Source organism: Corythoichthys intestinalis, chromosome 15 (assembly GCF_030265065.1).
Source record: "Corythoichthys intestinalis isolate RoL2023-P3 chromosome 15, ASM3026506v1, whole genome shotgun sequence".
NCBI lineage: Eukaryota > Metazoa > Chordata > Actinopteri > Syngnathiformes > Syngnathidae > Corythoichthys > Corythoichthys intestinalis.
Window position 1 is genome coordinate 54,948,500 of NC_080409.1, and position 18,616 is coordinate 54,967,115.

Here is an 18,616-nt window from a genome sequence, read left to right on the forward strand (position 1 = left end):
TCAGAGGTGATCATTTTGGGGGACAAAAAGGAAAAGGTCAAAGATCAGCACACACCTTGGCACAATGTCACTGACAGCTTCAAATCAAGTCAGAAAACATTGGCTTAATTATTGGCTCAGACCTGATTTTACTCAAAACTCAATTAGGTGTACGAGTTCTATAAGAACCTTTTTTTTTTTTTTTTTTTTAACAATGTGGGTGCATTCAAAGTCCCCTCAGCAATAACATTTTTCACAAATGATCACTCCAAATATAATGAATTTGACAGAACACATTTAGGGATACTCTGATCGCATATTTTATTCTATAATATATATATATATATATTTATTCTATACTATATTCTGAATCCTGAACTATATGATGGGTGAAATGTCAGAAGCATAAAAAATATCTGTAAGTCGTACAGGTTATAGGTAACTGTTCTATATAGGGATGTCCCGATCGCATATTTTGCCTCCGAGTCACCAGATTCTGAAAATCTGCAGACACAAAAAGCCCCAATCCCATACGGATCATTATTTATTTATTTTGTAACTTTTAAAAGTTTCAAACATGTTACAATACTGTAATATTTAAATGGCACGGTCGGCGCTATTTCCAATCACGTGATGGATCGGGGACATCCCTAAAAAACATAATACAATTCATCAAATTGGAGTACACAGAGAAAAACAAGAAAACAAACGATCATTTTGAACACGCATTTTACTCTCACTTCACTCAAATCTCCCACACCTGGCAGCCGTGCCACTGTTGAAGTGCCCTTGGGCAAGGCACTGAACCCTGATTTGCCTCCAATGGGTTGACAGCGCCTTGCATGGCACCAGCCCCATTGGCGCGTGAATGGGTAAATGTGTGCAAATGTAAAGCGCTTTGGGCATGTTAGCCATGCAGATAAATGCGCTATATAAGTACTGTCCATTTACCATTTTACTCTTCCGTTAGCGGATTTCGTATTGTCATTGTTCAGTCAGCACACTGGTCAAAAAGTAGAAGAGGCGTTTCCCTGCATATTCTTGTGAACAACCAAAACAGTATTGGTTGCTTCTACAAATATTTCCAGTTTGATGATAACAAGGGGACAAAGCGTGTCCCTTGAAAGCTAAGGGACAAAGCGTATACCAGACAATTCCGTTTCTCAAGGGACAGTCGTCAACCCTAGAGGCGAGAGAGGTAAAAGCAAACAGTTTCAAGCGCCACACCGGCCGGCCGGCCGGCATCCGGACAGCATCTTTGCAGTGGTTGCTCGGAGCTGCGCCACCATCCGACAGCCGGAAGCAGAGTCTCTTTCCTCATTTGAAGCGCGAGACACCAGTGTAACTTTACGACGCCTCGAGATGCAGGTGCCGCAGCGGGGTCTCGTCGCCGTCGGGTGTCCGGACGCCGCCCGTTCGGACGATGCACGTGGGTCGGTGAAAGTTCAGCATGTGGATCAACTGCCGGCGTTCAAGTTTTAGCTCCCGGATCTGGGCTTTCAAGTCCGAGTTCAACATTTCTAGTCTTTCAGACTCCTGAAAGGTAGGAAGTGAAGGGATTAGAAGAGACCAAACGTACTTCCGAGCTTGCAAAATTTCCGTCTATTTAGAAACAAACATGTCTAAATGTGACCAAAGTGGCACCGTTAAGAAACTGTGGAAATTTTTAGGCTTATTGTGCCACTGCAGTTCAAAAGTATTGAGTGTTAGTTGAAAATATGTTACGTGACATAATAGGTGACGGCACGCTGACTGCAAATGACATATCCGCAGCCTGACTCGATTAGGACAAGGTAACATGATTGAAATGCAGCGCCGAAATGAATTAGCAGGTTAGCCATTGTATTTTTTTTTTCTCAAATACAGTGAGACTTGGAAAATGAGTTTGATTTTTTTCAACTGAAAGGCAAGCAAATCCCATGATTCCGTTTCAAACTTCCCATAATTTTTTTTTTTTTTTAAACTAGTGCTGCAACTAATGATCATTTTTATAATCGGACAATCCATCAGATATATGTCACTTCTTTCACAATTTAACTTGAAGTAACCTTGAAGACCAAATGGTCGACTATTTCCTTCAAGAATAATATTTGATTACAGCTTCAATTTAAGTACATAAAACCTGTTGAAGTTTTTAAATAGAGGTTCTGAGTATGAAACGCACACAGAAAAAAAATCCTGCTCATGAGAGGTGCCAGCTCTCCATTTTGTTGTGTTGATACGATGAGCCCCTTATGTCGTTTTGACTTAGGTTACTTCTGAAGTTTTCTTTCTGCTATTGATTTGTTAACATTCTTGTTTTTCCCCTTTAGGTGGGCTGGCGCAGAGTCCAGAGGTAGGGACTTTAGATATACACTGTGTCTCCCACTTCACGTAGGTAACTCCCTGTATATGAGCCATATTCCTGATTTGTAATTCTACTCCTTGCCACTAGAGGCTGTCAATAAGCCCCGGTTGGCTTCCATTGACAGCTGAGCTAATCATGACACAGGTGTTTGTAGTTAGGAGGGCAAAACAGTTTTTGACTGTGGCTTAGTGCATTGTGCTGGAATGGATTATACTCGTTTTTGCTTTGTTACTTTTATTTGGATGAAGAGCATTTGAGTTAAGTTACTAGACACAACCAAAACAAACTATCGGAACTGAGAAATGGACTCACTGTGTATGCTTTGCGCTTCTTCAACTGCACTGGGCGCACATCTTAAACTCCTAACCATCATCCAGTACTTGACTGGGTACAGGGCTTAGTCAGTACACCCTGTATTCGTTCACACTAAACCATGTATTTTGGGGCACTCTGAGTGCCTGTGGGTCCTAGGTTTTTTTAGTGTTCGCTGCATAGTTTGTGTGCTCTGTGCCCATTGCCTAAAACTTTTTTTTTTGTAGTTAAACGTTTTGAAAATTGACTCTTTTAATTGTCGCAACCTCCCCCATTCACACATGCCGTCTGGCGCTACGTTCGCGGCCTCTGACCACACCGGAGTGGTCGTAACGGCGACCGGCACGCTGTGTCCTGTGCAAGTGAATAAGCCTGGGTTCCAAACTGCGTCACACGATGGATGCAATGAATTATGACCACAAGGTGGCTGTAACATACTGTAAAATGTCAACTGGCTCTTAACGCTGGGGATTCCAGCCAGCACAATAACTTTTTTTAAATCTAAAAATCCAATCTTTTCACCCTCGGAAAAATGGCCCGATCGGCCCAATTTCCCATCACGGGATTGGATCGGGGACAACCCTAGTCCATAAATGGGTCGACCTTTAAAAATGATCCAAAAAAAAGAACAATTCCATTTGTTTTTGTCAATCCACAGCGTGCTGGTCATTCTTGTTCATGTTCACACCTGGGTCACATTAAAAGACAAGTATATGGATTGTACAGGTCAGCTTTGGTTGATGACTTTTACCCTATTTCTTACAATGATGAAAGTTAGGATGAAGATGAGGACGAGGATAGGCTATGGAGAGGAATCCCACCTTTTGCAGGTAATCCGTTCTCTCTTTTTTCTTGTTTCGACATCGCGCTGCCGCCATCTTGTTTTTCTCTCGCCTTCGTTTCCTTCTGTCGTCCTCTTCGCCTCTCTAACAGAGCAAGGAAAAGCACAAAAACTTAAGTGGTGGATTTCCTTCTTCAAGTACAAAAATGGGATGAGCGGAAATCAGATTTGGGCTGCTTGTCTGAACGGGGCTTAAGATCAAAAATCAGATCCTGAAAGCACAGAAACTACTTTACAATTGTTATTCATGCAAATAGTACGTCATGTATTTATTAACAAATAATTCATGTCAATTTACAGGACCTTTATTAATAAGGCATCAACTTGAATTCATTTGTTAGCCCAAGACGTGTACGTACAAGCCAAAGCCGGATTCACGCTGACTGGTTGTCTATCCCTAATCGAGGGCGGAGTGGCATTCCCCGAAGGGCTGGTGTCGGGAGAAATAAGTAGGGTCGGGTAGGACCCCCCCCCCCTTTTTTTTATCAAGGTACAGGAGCTTGTGTTGATGGCTGATTGGATTCCAACGCCGTCCACGAAGTGGGCCTGTTTTTCAATGACTCCTACGCTGCACTGCCCCGCGCCGCGCCACTCCCCTGCCCTGCCCCAGTCCCAAATATTTTCTAAATGGAACTCTATGGTAATCATGTCTACACCATGCCATGAACGCTATTGGTCAACGGCATTTTTCCCCCCCTCTTTCTTGGATGAACGATACCTCCATTTTGATGAAAAGAGGCCTCGTCCCCAGGCGGCTCATGAAGTGCAGGGGCGACAGCATCAACTCGTGGAGCTCCCCCAACTTAAGCGCGGTGGTCGAGATGGCGCCCAGAGGGCCCGGGCTGGGCGGAGAACCGCCGTCACAGAAGGGTCCGGAATTTGTCCCGGCACGGTGTCGCGTTCGGCCGTGACCGCAGCTAGAGAGATGGACAACGGCAAACATATTCAACCTCATTCTAACTACTGAATGATGTATATGGCGGAAAACACAGACAAGACTAAAAAAAGCAGTTTCTGCTCTTGCACTCCTCTTTAAAAGAAACTGCTGTATTTTAAGCCGTAACAACTGTTGTGTTTGATAGAACAATATGTCTACATGCTGCCATAGCAGATTCATGGCGCAAAAAGCCCCCAAACTATTTTTAATTTGTCCGTTTTACCCTGGAAACCCCCGTTTACAGACGTCGCGCAACTGCTTATGTTTCAACCCTGCCTCAAAAAGAAGGTAAGTAACAGCATTTATTATTTGAAATGCCTGTCATTTTTAGCTTAGAAACATTATTTTATGTCTAATATTTAGTTAAAAAAAAAAAAAAAACTTTAAAAAATTATTCACTCGCATATTTTAAACAAATTACGTCACAATGAAAAAATTGGCGTCTGTAAAAAAAGTCTACCTCATAACTATTGCTTAATTGTATTTTTTTTCGTTACTGTCGCATTTTCCCCAATATTTTAGATGGCAAATAATCGATCCAAACAAAGAAAAATAGGGGGGAAAAAATGTTTAAAAGGGTAAATATATGAAAATGAAGATCTCGATCACTCCTTGATGTCTGCGATTTCTGCATTGTGACCCTTCTTATATTACCATGTTTCAACCTTAAAATTCCCCAAAAAACCATTCACAGCTGTGTCTTGACACTCGGTGATCCATGCTACATGGAGTTTTTGGATCGAAAAGAGGTAGGTACGCGATATCATCTCGTTAAAATCGTGGCGTCTTTAATTCTGCTCTCGCGTGCTCCCGCCTCTAGTTAGGGTTTTGCTGTTTAAAAAAAAAAAAAGTTTTTTTTAAAAATGCCCTCCTGTTCAAAATGTTTCTTCCCCCAGAAAATTGAGATTTTTAGCTTTCCAATGATGTATCACACATGCATATAGGACAATTTTGAAAATTGGACAAATTGGGGGTCTGAGAGCGGAACTTGAAGTCACCTGATTGTTTTCCGCCATACTGTATATTAGGGCCGGGACGATGCGCTTTTGTCCCAATCTGATACCTCTGTGGCGATCCGATATGTATTGTGATACTTTAACTATGGCATTGTATTTCCTTTTTAAAATTGATAAAACCACACCGTTTTAACTAGATGCCAATTCACATTTACTTTTTACATAGAAAAGTGCATTAACCGTCACAGCAATTGTTCCTGTACAAAATAGAACAAAAAGTATGGAAAACACTTCACATTCTATGCAGAGTCCCGATCCGATACTGGAAAAAAAAAAAGTTTGAAATACTGTATGTTACCGTCCCACTGAATTACTTTTCAACAAGAATAACGTAGAAAAATAGGTGTCTTTATTAAATGTGTCATTGAGCGAGTCCACTCAAAAGCGCTCGCTCACGCTGCTCAGAACATTTACACGCACACAATGAATTGCCACTCGCACTGCCGCAAGTATTTTAACAAGCTCGATATGTGGCGTCTTTCAAGTATGACGCTCCTAGGCTTCTTTGGCAAAATCAAAACCCCAACAGCTTTAAGTCATCGTTACCTTTAATAAGTCATCTTAAGCGCACTGCCGTTGAAAAAAGCAGCAGGACATCACTCTTGTTGTTGTTGTTGTTTTGTTTTAATTTGTTGGCTTGTGGCCGGTGTTCTGACAAATTTTGCAACCCATCAAAAATGACCACTTTGCGGTTCTACGCATGAGCGTAACGTTAAAAATGGCCACGAATGCAGCGATTCCAAAGTCAGCACTACAAACTTTCTTTTAAAGTGATCCTCTACATGTAGGCTCTAATAAACCACAATTGTTCTCTTGTACTAAAATATGTTGTTAGAAACACATAAAATGTTAAATCAATGGCAATATTTGATCAAATGTAGTCCATATTTTGACCGTTAGTTGGCGCCACGGTTTGCGGGCTTGCAGTGATGACGTCATTGGGATCTTTCCGAATGTGTAGCGTGTTCAACAGTTGCTTATTGCTGCTTAAACTCGCGAAGTAAAATGCCACCATGTGCTGCTTTTGGATGCAATTTCCAGTCAAATGGAAACAAGGGGAGTGAAGTGAGCGGTCAAGGTGGAATGATTATTTTTAGTGAATAAATATGCATAAGTGGAAGCTTCTCCCCCTTTTTGGTCCCTGTATGCACGCATCCTACCCACCATGCGTTACAACTAGCGCCCGAACATTTTTCCTGGATCCTCAGTCAAGTAAGGGATCCGTCTATTTTCTGGATCCGACGGTCCCACCGCGTCTGCAATATTGGCTTCGGATCTGTCCATTTTTTTGATTCGTCGGTCCCACAGCGGCTTTTCGGATCAGTCTATTTTGTGGAATCGACGTTGCAATGGTATTGGTCTCACTCCTGGATCTTCGAGTGAGTAAAAAACGCGGATTTGGATTACTATTGCTATCTTTTTTGTTGACTAGTCCTCGCGGGAGTTTTCCCCAAATCATACTAAATAATTAAAGCGCTATGGCACGCTACAGTGACGACACTAGCCAGTTTACATGCTGACTTTTATTCATACAGATTCAAATCATTCCGAATGGAAATTTCAGATCAGCTGTTTACATGTCACTTCATCTATTCCGATCCAGCGTTTACATGTGTCTGCCTTTATTCCGAAAGGACGTTTGACAGCTGCCGTCTGACATGCGCAGATTAATCAAAACAAAGCGTCACGTTGCAAAACATGGAGATCGATCGTCAGAGTGCTGCTGTTTTAACTTTAACCTACTTGTTGTGTTTGTGGGGTCGTATCCGCTTCTGCTGTTTTGCTCTTTTGCCTTGTAGTAGCAGCCGGTTTTCAGCGTTTTCCACCGGTTTCTTCATGTGATGTAAAGCACTTTGAATTGCCTTGTGTTGAATTGTGCTATATAAATAAATTTGCCTTGCCTTGCCTTGCCTTACATGCTGACTTTTATTCATACCGATTCAAATCATTCCGAATGGAAATTTCACATCAGCTGTTTACATGTCACTTCATCTATTCCGATCCAGCGTTTACATGTGACTGCCTTTATTCCAAAAGGACGTTTGACAACTGCCGTCTGACATGCGCAGATTAATCAAAACAAAGCATCACGTTGCAAAACATGGAGATTGATCGTCAGATCAGCCGCTGTTTTAACTTTTCGAGTGGAAACAAAACTTCAGAATGATACACCGTTCATTTAAAAAGTTGCGTGGGTGCGCTGTGCGTGTGCTTGGAAGCCATGTTGCAAGTGACGTTACTTACGTCACCAAGTGACGTCACCACATCAGTACGGAGCATGCGCAGAAAGAACGCAACCAGACACCATTCCGCGTCCCTGTTTACATGATATAATTTGACTTCTAATCGGTTTGGGAAAAGGAATATTCCACCCCTGTGAATCGGAATGAAATTCCATTCGGTTTGGGCCTGTTCATTCCGAATGAGGTGTTTATATGGAACACATTTATTGGGTTTGAACAAATATTCCGATTGTAATTGGAATATTTGGCTCCATGTAAACGTGGCAAATGTTGGGAGTTCGTCAGGGAACGCGTGTTTGCGTACTGTTGAGCTCCCGAGTGAAGAGTGGTCAAGGTGGAAATATTTTTTTGTGAATAAATGTGCCTAAGTGGAAGCTTCTTCCCTTTTTGGTACTTTTATACACGTATCCTAGCTACCACGCGTTACAATGTACAAGACATGGATTACACAAGGTGTGCTCTTTGGCCTGTGCTGTATGTAAAGCACACGACAGCTCTGGATGCTAACAATCTACATAATTACATTGGGATAAGTTTGAAAACGCAATATGCTTACCTTGAATATCTGCTAATGAAACCGGAGTTCCCAACAGCACTCTCTCGCATGACCAGTTTTGCCCAACTTTTGTATTATCAGGTATTTGCTGCACGCATTTCCCCCTGAAGCCAGTCTTGTGAACGACCGACAGTGCTGTCCTGCTCTTCACTTTTCAGATCTGCTTCAAATAGGAAGGGTAGAACTGACGACATGTTGGGAAAGCTAACGAGTGACACGCTGGAATTTCGGCAACGGGACCGGTGACGTCACGCACTGCGACGTAACAAGAACGGCGACCTATCACTTCAAATAATTTTACAAACTTTATTCAAACAAAAACATTAAGAGGGCTTTTAATATCATTATTATAACTCATACTAACATGTATCTTTTAAGAATTACTTGTCTTAAAAACAGAGGATCCCTTTAAAGAAAGGAATATTTACTTAAGTTTGATCATGGAAGGACATGTAGAAAAGTTCTCCTCAGACACATCCTACCATGTTAGCTGCACCCCACTCTCACTGTTAACGACTTTGCTGTGTTGTTAAGCATTCATTTACGCTATTTTCGTGTTGCACATGTATGTTTATGATGTAAGTAGTTTATTTAGCACCTTTGGATAACACAGAGTCCAACTGAAAGTAAAAGAGGGCATTTTCACTGCCACAAAAGCTTTCGGAGCAAAATTTTATAAGGGAGCAAATTTTGACAGAACACCGCAGCGCAGCACATTAGAAGTATCTAAAGTATGGACACTCATAAAAAAGTATCGTCACTCGGATCGTGACATAAATGATCGCGATATATCGCCAGATGATATTTTTCCCCCTAGCGCTAATATATACAGTGCTGCTCGAAAGTTTGTGAACCCCACAGCGATGGTCAGATTTTTTGTAAAAAAAACTAAAATAACCTTATTAAATGTTAAGTTATACCCAAATCCACAATACTGACATTCCAAATAATGGACTGAAACAAAAGAAATAGTTATATTGTCATTCTTTATTTAACAAAAGTGGTTGATTTAAGAAAAACTCAGATATCATGTGTGCAAAAGTATGTGAACCCCTTCAGTTAATAGGATATTGCGCCTCCTTTTGCAGAGATTACCTCAACCAAACGGTTTCTGTAGTGACTAATCAGCCTCTCACATCTACTTTGGGGGATTTTTGCCCATTCTTCCTTGCAGAACGCAGTCAGTTGAGAGAGGTTTGTGGGCGTCTGGCATGAACTGCTCGCTTCAGGTCCCGCCACAGCATTTCAATGGGATTTAGGTCAGGACTTTGACTGGGCCAGTCCAGAACACGAATCTTCTTCTTTTTCAGCCATTCCTTGGTTGTATTGCTGGAATGCTTTGGATCATTATCATGTTGCATGATCCACCTTCTGCCAAGCTTTAACTTCAAAACAGATGGCGTCAGGTTATGTTCTAGGATTTGACAATATTCCTCAGAATTCATGATTCCCTGGACTATGTGGAGTTGTCCAGGTCCTGAGGATGAAAAGCAAGCCCAGATCTTGACATTCCCACCTCCATGCTTCACTGTTGGGAGAAGGTTCTTTTGGTGGTATGCAGTGTTGACTTTTCGCCAGACATGGCGGTTTTGGTTGTGACCAAACAGTTCAATTTTGCACCTACATCAGTTGATGAAAACTCTTTTTGATTTAGTCTCGACAACACAACTGTTAAAAAAACAAAAAAAAAAACCTACTGAATTGATTGATTAGGAAATCAGGTTGAAATAATAGAAAATTCCAAAATGTTGAGGGGGTTCACAAACTTTTGAGCAGCACTGTATATGCCAACAATTTCCACATTGGGCGAAATTGGTGAAAGCGCCATTTCCTTCTATAAACGGCGGAACTCTATAACATAAGGGGTGGGAGCCTCAAGATTAGCAACACAGTTATTTCTATGAAATCATCTAAAAACAATAACCGAGGAAGAGCAATTGCTGTGATGCTCAGCTCTCCCAAATTGGGCCGTAGATTGGAACGAGTCCTCCCCCCGTGTCTTTACGCAACTTTTCAAATTTTCAAAAGAGGTCAGCTGCACATTTCACGTTGCAATGTCGAGACGAGAAGAGACGCCTTCTTCAAAAATCAGTGCACGACACGCAAATTCGCAATAGTCCTCATTTTCCTATTTGTGCTGCCTCTGTTGACCATTGGCAATATTTCAAATGACAGTTGTAATCAAGGCGGACGAGTACTACAACCACGCCAACGCTAAAACGCTGCAAACTCCAGAGAGTACTTTTTACTCGAGCTAGTCTTCCTTCCAACTTGTCCACTGACCTGACTTGGAGGAGCCCAGCTGGAAGAAATGTCTTTTCTTCTGCTCGGCCGTGGATCCTGTGTAGATTTTAGAAAGCGGAAACCGTTGCATCAGACCGACTAAACGTGATCCCCATCTGGGAGGATTCAGGAATGCGGAAATGAGGAAGCCGATGCCAGTGACAGAAATGTTTTTTTTTTTTTTTTTTAATGGAGTTCAACTCCTCCTCCAATTAAGCATGGAGGAGGATACACTCACTTAACGCTGTTGTGGGGACAAGAACCGACCGCTTCATGTGAAAATCCGCGAAGTAGCTAGCCTCAAAGTCACCCCGAACATTTTGTGTGTGTGTGTGTGTATGTATATATAATCAGAGATGGGTCGAGTAGCCCAAAATTGGATTCCATTTTAAGAAAAGCGTTACTTCAAAATAATATGACTCAAGTAATAGTAGTCATCCAAATAATGTACTCAGGTATAAGTAAAAACATATTTGATGAAAAGAATACTCAAGTCATGAGTAACGTTGCGAGTAAATGCTTTTAATGTCTGATTTGAGAAAAAATTTAATTATGGTATTTTTTTGCAGCACATAGTTATTTATTTGAACTGTTATTATTACACTGTGCTCCAACCTATTACATAACCTCATTAATCCAGAGAAATACCCCCAAAAAAATCACTGAGACAAAACTCATCTGCAGAATTGAAGCATCATTCATCCAAAGCGTACGAGTGCCCTCTCGTGGAGATGATAATTCCTAGTTTGAATAGTTGAACAGTGACTAGTTCCTTCATAGTTCCTTTTATGAAATTAAAAGGATCATTTCTCTGGATTTCCGCGGTCAGTCGCTGCCAAATAAAAACCGGAAGAGAGGTTAAAATCCGTGCTTTTGAGTCATGTCGAGGGCAGCGCTCTATGCCAAAAACTTCATTTTTTTACGGTGCTTTAAAGACACCGTGTGATCGAATGGGCCGGTGCGTTCATAGAACAGCAATTTTGAGTCTGATTGCTATAATGGATGAGCCGTGAAGTGGTGAGGGATTCTCAGTAGCGAAGTACAAATACTTCAAAAATGTAAATACTCAGCAAATCAGTTCATTAAAGTAAAATATTCAGATATTTCTTATATTAAGGTACAGCGTGGTTCATTTAGCTAATGTGAAGCCAAGAAGTCTGTAATTGCTTAACTCAGGGGCCGTTTACATGGTGACTCTCTGAGAATACCAACAATTTCAAATTTGCATTTGCGTCTCCATTTGAACAATGTCGCAATTCCGCATGAAATTGATGTAGTATTGATGCCAAGCCCTAGGGGGCAGTGCAGATTTACTGGGCGACAGAGAATGATGCACTTTGACTCCACCAAGCTCCCTCAGCCCGGAAAAAAATATGCCCGCCCATTCGAAGCCATGTCATTTTTCTTTTGTTCAAAAAGGTACAGAAATTGAAACGTTCAACATATTTCATTTAAAAATATTCTTAAAACAGTAAATTAAAGCTGACATTCCGCCATATTTGCCGTTTTTAATGTTTAGTAGCAGCGCTGCGCACGCCCAATGTGACGTGTACGAGTACTGACGTTAACAGCGCGGTCTCGCGCGGCAGGAGCCTTTGATATGCATGCAGAGGAAGCCCCCCTTAACTCCCCGCAATCGGATTCATTCACTTTGGAGGCAGGATTCAGAATATTTTGTTTTTCGCCGGCACCATATGCACGCGAGGCGAGTCCGCAACTCAGTCATTGCGTCTTTGTGTCGCAGAGTCGCCATGTAAACTGCCCCTCAGAGGCAGGGTCAGTACACCGGCAGTGTTGCCAACTCCCCAGTAAAGAATGTAGCTATTGGCCGTCCTAAAAGTTGCTAGATGACCTCATCACCCAATTTGCATAATTGACCATTTTCATGTTATTGTAATGGACACTGTAGGAGAGAGGAATAACGTCGTGGGAGACGCAAAGAAAAGAAAAACTAAATATGTTTAAAACAACAAATGAAAGAGAGCCTTTGGAAAATCGCCAGATTTAGCCAGAAAGTCAAAAGTTGGCAACACTGGGGCCCAGTTTGCAGGCGTAAAGTGGAGGGTCAAACAGAAAGGTAAGGTGATGCAAGGTTAAAATATCTCTGCCAGCCCCTTGGCCAGTTGTCTGGAAGGCCCCGCAAAAAACAAAAAAACAAAAAAAAAAATCCACTTGCACCACACACACACACTGGACGATTATATTGAGGGGCCCGTGAGTCATTGTCCACTAGCACCCCGCCTCCATTAGAGGGTCCACTTGGGGGGTCCCGTTCATGCTCATTGCACCCGGGCCCTGTTCACATTTGTTACGTCACTGCTTACAGGCATTTAAAAAACAAACAGAACAAAACAAACTTTTCATCAGAACATGAAAGCCTTTATAGTGTATTTAATTCAATATAAATGGATTGGCAATCATTGTATTATGTTTTTATTCACGATTTACACAATATCCAAGCTTCATGGATACTTTAAACCATTATTGGGCCCCAATTTCACAGGTAGAGGTGTTCACAAACATCTGGGGGCCCTGTGGAAAAAAAAGACCCAAAAAATTCTTTGACCTCTGCCATATGTGCACTGTAAATTGAAAATACTGTACATTTTTCTAAGGGGTCCCAATCAGTCCGTCAGAATTGGACCTACTAGCACCCCCTGGTTTATAACAAGCATCATCGTTTTGTATTTTATTTTAAGGATTACTCAGACAATTGCATGAGTCACAATGATCCGAGTCACAAGAGAGTCCCGAGTCTTACCTGTTGTGGGAAAGTCGAGTCGAGTCACAGGCTTTCACGATTGTTCCCCAGCCCACACACAAAGGGAAAGGGAAACCTTACTGTCAATGTAAAAAAAAAAAAACGAGTACGCAGTATAATCTGCACAAAGTAACGTTAGTTTTCACTTGACCTCGCGCGTCTTTAAATCTTGCCAGTCTAAAGCAGAGTCACTTGGCTTATCTGTTCAGTAAGTCTAGAGGAGAGCCAGGTGGCACAATGGCATTTAGCTAATAACCCACTTCAGCTGTTTTGTTTGGTAAATGTGCAATGACTAGGAAATACTGATGGCTTGCAACTTCACCCAGCGTGCTCTTTCGCTCTCGTCGTTACAGACGCTGGTCGCCTATTGAAACCAGAAGCGCAACGCATTGAGCAATTCATTTATCAAAGGAGGGCATAGTCGTCACCTTGGAATGTGTTCGTGTGCTAGACTAGCATAGCCCCAAAATCTCCCAGACTTTCCAGTGTAAAGTGGCGGACAAACTTTGACGCTGCGCATTCATTGTCGCAAATATTGGCGTCTTTTCAGTGTTTCCCATTAGAATGGAAGTTTTTGTCAGCAAAAATAATTCGCTTGTGATGTGAACTGCCACTGCTGGACTTGCCACGATGCGTCTGCAGCTTTCACTCAATTGATTGACAGCGGCCAAGGCGACCGGTGGTAGGTGGGAACCCATCTCAGGGGGCCGTTTACATGGTGACGCTCCGAGAATACGAGGTGTTTCGAGTTTGTATTTACGCGGCTCCATTTGAACCATGTCGCGTGGGAACCACGTAGTATTCAGCAAGAGCCAGACAACGACCTCCTCAGCCCGGAAGACAACATACCAGCACACTCCAAGCAATGGCATCCGTGCGTCTTTTTTCTCTTTTGCCTCAAAAGGCACAAAAATGCAAACATAAAGTATATTTGAATGAAAAATATGATAAAAACAGTCCATTAAAGCCGACGTTCCACCACGGTTGCTCTTTTGAATGTTTACTAGCAGCGACCGCGCACGCCCGAAAGTGACACGCGCGAGTGCCGACGTGGTCGGAGCGAGAGCGTTCCGTTCGTATGGTTGCGGAGCAATCCCGGAAAACCGAATCGTTCCGCTTCGGAGACCTGAATCAAACGTTTGCGTCTTCGCCTTCCGTCACCGTGTTAAGGCGAGGCCGTTCCATCTTGGTGTCGCGGCGGCCCCAGCCCAGAGTTTTTCGATTCAAAGGCCTGAGTCAGCGTGTCACCAGTCAAGTTGAGTAGTGCTGCAACGATGAATGCAATTAGAAAAGGCCTCATACTCCCTTTTGCCGCTTCAGTGATTCGTTTAATTATAGTGGCATTGTAATGGTTTGTTGCAGTGATTCGGGATGATCCGCTGCCTTCTGGCAGCAACGGGGAATATGACACAACTCGTCTAGGCTGAATCCAGCGGCTCCTTGTTCAGGCCAATATAAGACTTTTAAGTTATTGTTTGCACTAATGTTTGTTTATGCATTTGTCATTAAGTTATTTTAGACTTTTTTGTGGGAATATGTGTTTGAACAATTTGTTAAGAGAATTATACAACAAAAAAGAGCACTTTATAGCATATAAGCTAGCAGACTTTTGCTGTGCAAATGTATTATGATTCAAAATGACAAATCCATTCGACTAATTAGTCATTTACAACTCCAATTTTTTTGTTCTTTTGTTTTATTTTTCTGTACCGTTTGATGCTTAGCTAAGGTATTTGAATGGATTTTTAAAGGTATGTATGGCTCTTGTGAAATGAAAGTGTAGTTCTGTATAGAAAACACTCAGGGATTTTTATTCGCATTTAATGCTCTTTTCAAAGTGCAATCTTGGCACCAATGGATGTGCAGGTCACCATGAATGGTTATGCAAGCATACACACTTGCTTCTTTGTTTTACATCTCCTGAAATGATTCTGCCACAAATGGAATATTTGTTATCCGACGACTCCAACCAATAAATGAATCGACGACTTAAATAGCTGCGGCCCTAAAGTCCGGTCGAGTTATTGCCTCACAAGTCACGTCCGGTCTCGAGTCTCGGACCCTCCCGGCTCAAACGAGTCGAGTCGCGCGTCTTCATATTTGCGACTCCAGTCCAATTGTCTGTTATTCACCAGTGAATTTATTGTTATTGTTCAGCAGCATAGACAAGCACTCTCACCCTTTAACAAAGTCCGACAGGTAGAAAAATAAATCATAAGTTACATCTTGATATATATATATATAATGTAAATATAGTACATAGCACTGATGTTTTCATGGAAAACCTTCTCAACGATGAGATCAAAACCACGGTCGATGACACTGAGGTAAGCGTGAACGATTACAGCACGACTGACACCAAAACACAAAACCGTACAATCACGTTAAAACTCCACATGACATCCTAGATCTAGCAACAGATCGTATAATACGATATATGTTTGGAAAATCTTCTGAAAACGTCTCCGCATGCTTTTGAATGGAGAGCTCGCTCGAAGCCAAAACCACGCTACATCATCGTCGTCGAGCCGTCGGCGACGCGTCTATCTTCTTTGCCAAGCGGCTTCTGCGAATCGCTTACGTGCTCGCGAACACGGGACGTATGTCGCCATCCTTTATAAGGCCAGTAGAGTCGGGGAATTGAGGCGGTCGACAGATTCGCTTTTTCCTCCTTTGTGGCTCTCCGGCCCCTCTGCGAGCAAGTCCAGCTCGGGACAGGAGAAGGTGAAGACGGACAGGTAGCCGCCGCAGGTCGGGGTGGAGGTCACCACGGGAGTACTGAGGGGCTCCAGGTCGCCGGAGACCGACCTGTACAGAGTCTCCCAGTCCGAGACGCCGAGGGAGCCGCTCAGGTCGATGTCCGGAACGGATCGCGCCGTCTCCCCGGGCGGCTCGTCCTCTAAAGCGGGCAGCATTTGGTCCAGGAGCCCCTCCTCGATGTCCAGCGAAGGTTCCAGATCGCAGACGTCGATTTGGGCGCTGGCGCACAACAGGATGTCGGAATTCCCCGAGATGGCCGCCGACGGATCGCCGGGGACGTCCGTCTCTTGGAGCGAAGGAGCTTCCCGAACGCCGTCGTCCGGGAGACCGCCCGGCTCCTCCGGACTTTCCGGGGAGCCGTCGGACTCCGTGTCCCGGGACATTTGGCAAGCCGGTTGATGGGTGGCCAGGATGAATTCCAGGCGCTCCTTCTCTTTGAGGAGGTTGGCAATTTCTGTCTCCAAGGATGCTTTTTCCTCCTCCAGTTTGTCCGTCTCCTTTTGTTTTTCCCACCCCCCCGAGATAGAGAAGCGACATCATCATCATCGAGAATGACAGCTGAGCAAACGTGTCCCTTGTTTACTTACAGCTTGCAGCGTATCCGTCAGTTCCCTCCGTCGGTTGCGACACTTGGCGGCAGCCATTTTATTCCTCTCCCTTCGGATCCTCTTCTTCTCCTCCTCCTCCGGGGACAGCTGCGGGCATGCGGAAGAAACAACGGCGTGAGAATCTCATCCCCGTATATATCTCCGGAGAACGGCGACGGACGAGCGTTTCTCGGTGCCGCGCGCGCGTCTAAAAATAGGCCATTGTTGCAGACGCGCTGCCTGTGACCTGAATATAAATGGAATGCCTGTAAGGGAAGACAACGACGGCTCCGAGAGCGCGCGCGCGCGCGCGTGCTCGCTCGCTCGGCTATTCGCTGCGGAAATGCGTCCCGCCGATACCTGCTCCGCTTTTGCCTTTCGCACCGCATTCTTCCCCTTATTCCTGCTCTCTCTTATGGGTGTCGCCCGGTTTTGGCGGCGAGAGCTTTGCGCCTCGTTGGCTCGCTCGCAACCCGGAGACGGGGAGACAGATGTAATGATCGTCGGCTGGACCATCCACCGGAAATCCGGACTGGAGGAGATGGCGGTGACGGTCGGGACAAACGGAGCGTCTTTGCAAACGTCCTGAAATGAAAGAAAACATTGATATATTCATTGGTTTGCTTTCTTAGATTCTATTCGGAATACACGCTCCCGAGAAAGACACGGAATTCCGACTATTGCGGCGCCGGTCGGCGGGAAAAAAAAAAGAGAGATAATTAATCATGAAATGTATTGATCCCTGCGAAAGGACGAACCGTTCCTTGACATGTACCCGAACAGAAATAGCCCTCTCCCCCGAATCAATATTTGACTTTATCATTGCTGGTGACGTCAGCGCTGACGCAGAGATGCTGTGGAGTCTCCTGAATGGGATTTATTTTTCTCAATGAACCTATGCATCGACACGCTCGCTCGCGCGCGCGCACAGGGATAAAAGCGAAGCAAGCAGCGCTACTGCATAGAAAAATAACAAAACTGTCCCACATTGTAATGATCATATTTGTGCCTTATGTATAAACGGCGACTTAAAGCCGTTGAATACTTGATTTAAGGGGGGGAAAAAACAATTCGTACCTTGGCATTGATCACCGAGGAAGAGGGAGACGGCGAAAAAGAGGAGGCGGGAGAGTCGGACTCCTCGGCCGTCTCCTGGCACCTTGTCCCGGTGGGAGAGTCCGCCCGGCAGGTGGGAGACGCTGCCTCCGCGTCGTTACGAAGCATGTCAAAGATTCGCAAAAACAGCGGACTTCAAAACGAATGGAAGGTGACGGCCCGCTGAGGTTCCGTCGTCCAGGTAGAAGTCTACCTGGTAACTGGACCAGCTAGATATAAGCCCCTCCTTTAAAGCCCTGCTACAATTTTATGAATGAACTAGGGTCGTACCATTGTTAGATCGGCGGGGGCGTTCAGCCGACAGCAACAAAGGCTCTCGTTTTTCAAGGGCTGCGCCCGCCGGAGATTTTTCTCCATTTCTCTATTGTGTCTCTCTAATTGCCGATTCAGACGATGCCAAATCCAGCCGCCTCGGTGCTCATGTGTGAAAGTCGGGGACGGGTGGGCAGCGTTGGCGAGTTATTAATACACACGTGACCGCGCATTTCTTCAGCGATGTCATCGGGTGCGTTTTTCCTTCTCATCCGTCACATTGGCACCAGACGATCAAATACAAGTTGACAATGAAATGACGCTGTGTGAAAAGAACTCAGAGATCGTCATATTTGTACTCTGGAGGTGGAGAGAGAGAGAGAGAAAACGTGAGGGCGAAGGAGTCACGTGACTGCAGGACAAGCGACATGCCAGTCTCCTCCTCTACAAGGACAGACTGCTAATTTCCATTCTATACCAGGCATTTTCACTCCCCCCTTAGTGATAACACGTGTTTTTATCTCGTGTGTGGACATAACATAAACAATGTCAGTGCTTTTAAGCCAGTTTATTGTCTGCTTCAAGGCTCCGATGAACCCTTCAAGGGACAGTGGGGTGGTCACTTA

General features: G+C 43.9%; 1 protein-coding gene and 1 pseudogene across 2 annotated transcripts; both read right to left on the reverse strand.

The window, feature by feature from the left end:
• Positions 1-223: 223 nt before the first annotated feature.
• On the reverse strand, positions 224-10,630 carry LOC130931115 (jun dimerization protein 2-like; annotated as a pseudogene).
• Positions 10,631-12,977: 2,347 nt separating this feature from the next.
• On the reverse strand, positions 12,978-18,354 carry fosaa (v-fos FBJ murine osteosarcoma viral oncogene homolog Aa). 2 transcript variants are annotated; one of them, XM_057859830.1, is made up of 4 exons: positions 18,009-18,354; positions 16,983-17,207; positions 16,623-16,730; positions 12,978-16,532 (listed from the first exon to the last, which is right to left on the reverse strand). In XM_057859830.1, exons 1-4 carry the CDS (start codon positions 18,093-18,095, stop codon positions 15,891-15,893), a joined length of 1,062 nt encoding a protein of 353 aa, XP_057715813.1. In that variant the 5' UTR covers positions 18,096-18,354; the 3' UTR covers positions 12,978-15,890. The 2 variants fall into 2 exon arrangements, with proteins under 2 accessions (XP_057715813.1, XP_057715812.1); XM_057859829.1 differs by lacking the exon at positions 18,009-18,354 and adding an exon at positions 17,700-17,973 and having other exon boundaries at positions 12,979-16,532.
• Positions 18,355-18,616: the final 262 nt, after the last annotated feature.

Excerpts from the sequence above, each read along its gene's own strand:
- fosaa (XM_057859829.1), bottom strand. The coding sequence starts at position 17,846 with ATGCTTCGTAACGACGCGGAGGCAGCGTCTCCCACCTGCCGGGCGGAC. Across the intron at positions 17,208-17,699 it reads CCTCGGTGATCAATGCCAAG|GACGTTTGCAAAGACGCTCC; the intron begins GTACGAATTGTT and ends CTTTCATTTCAG. Across the intron at positions 16,731-16,982 it reads GAAAGGCAAAAGCGGAGCAG|CTGTCCCCGGAGGAGGAGGA; the intron begins GTATCGGCGGGA and ends GCATGCCCGCAG.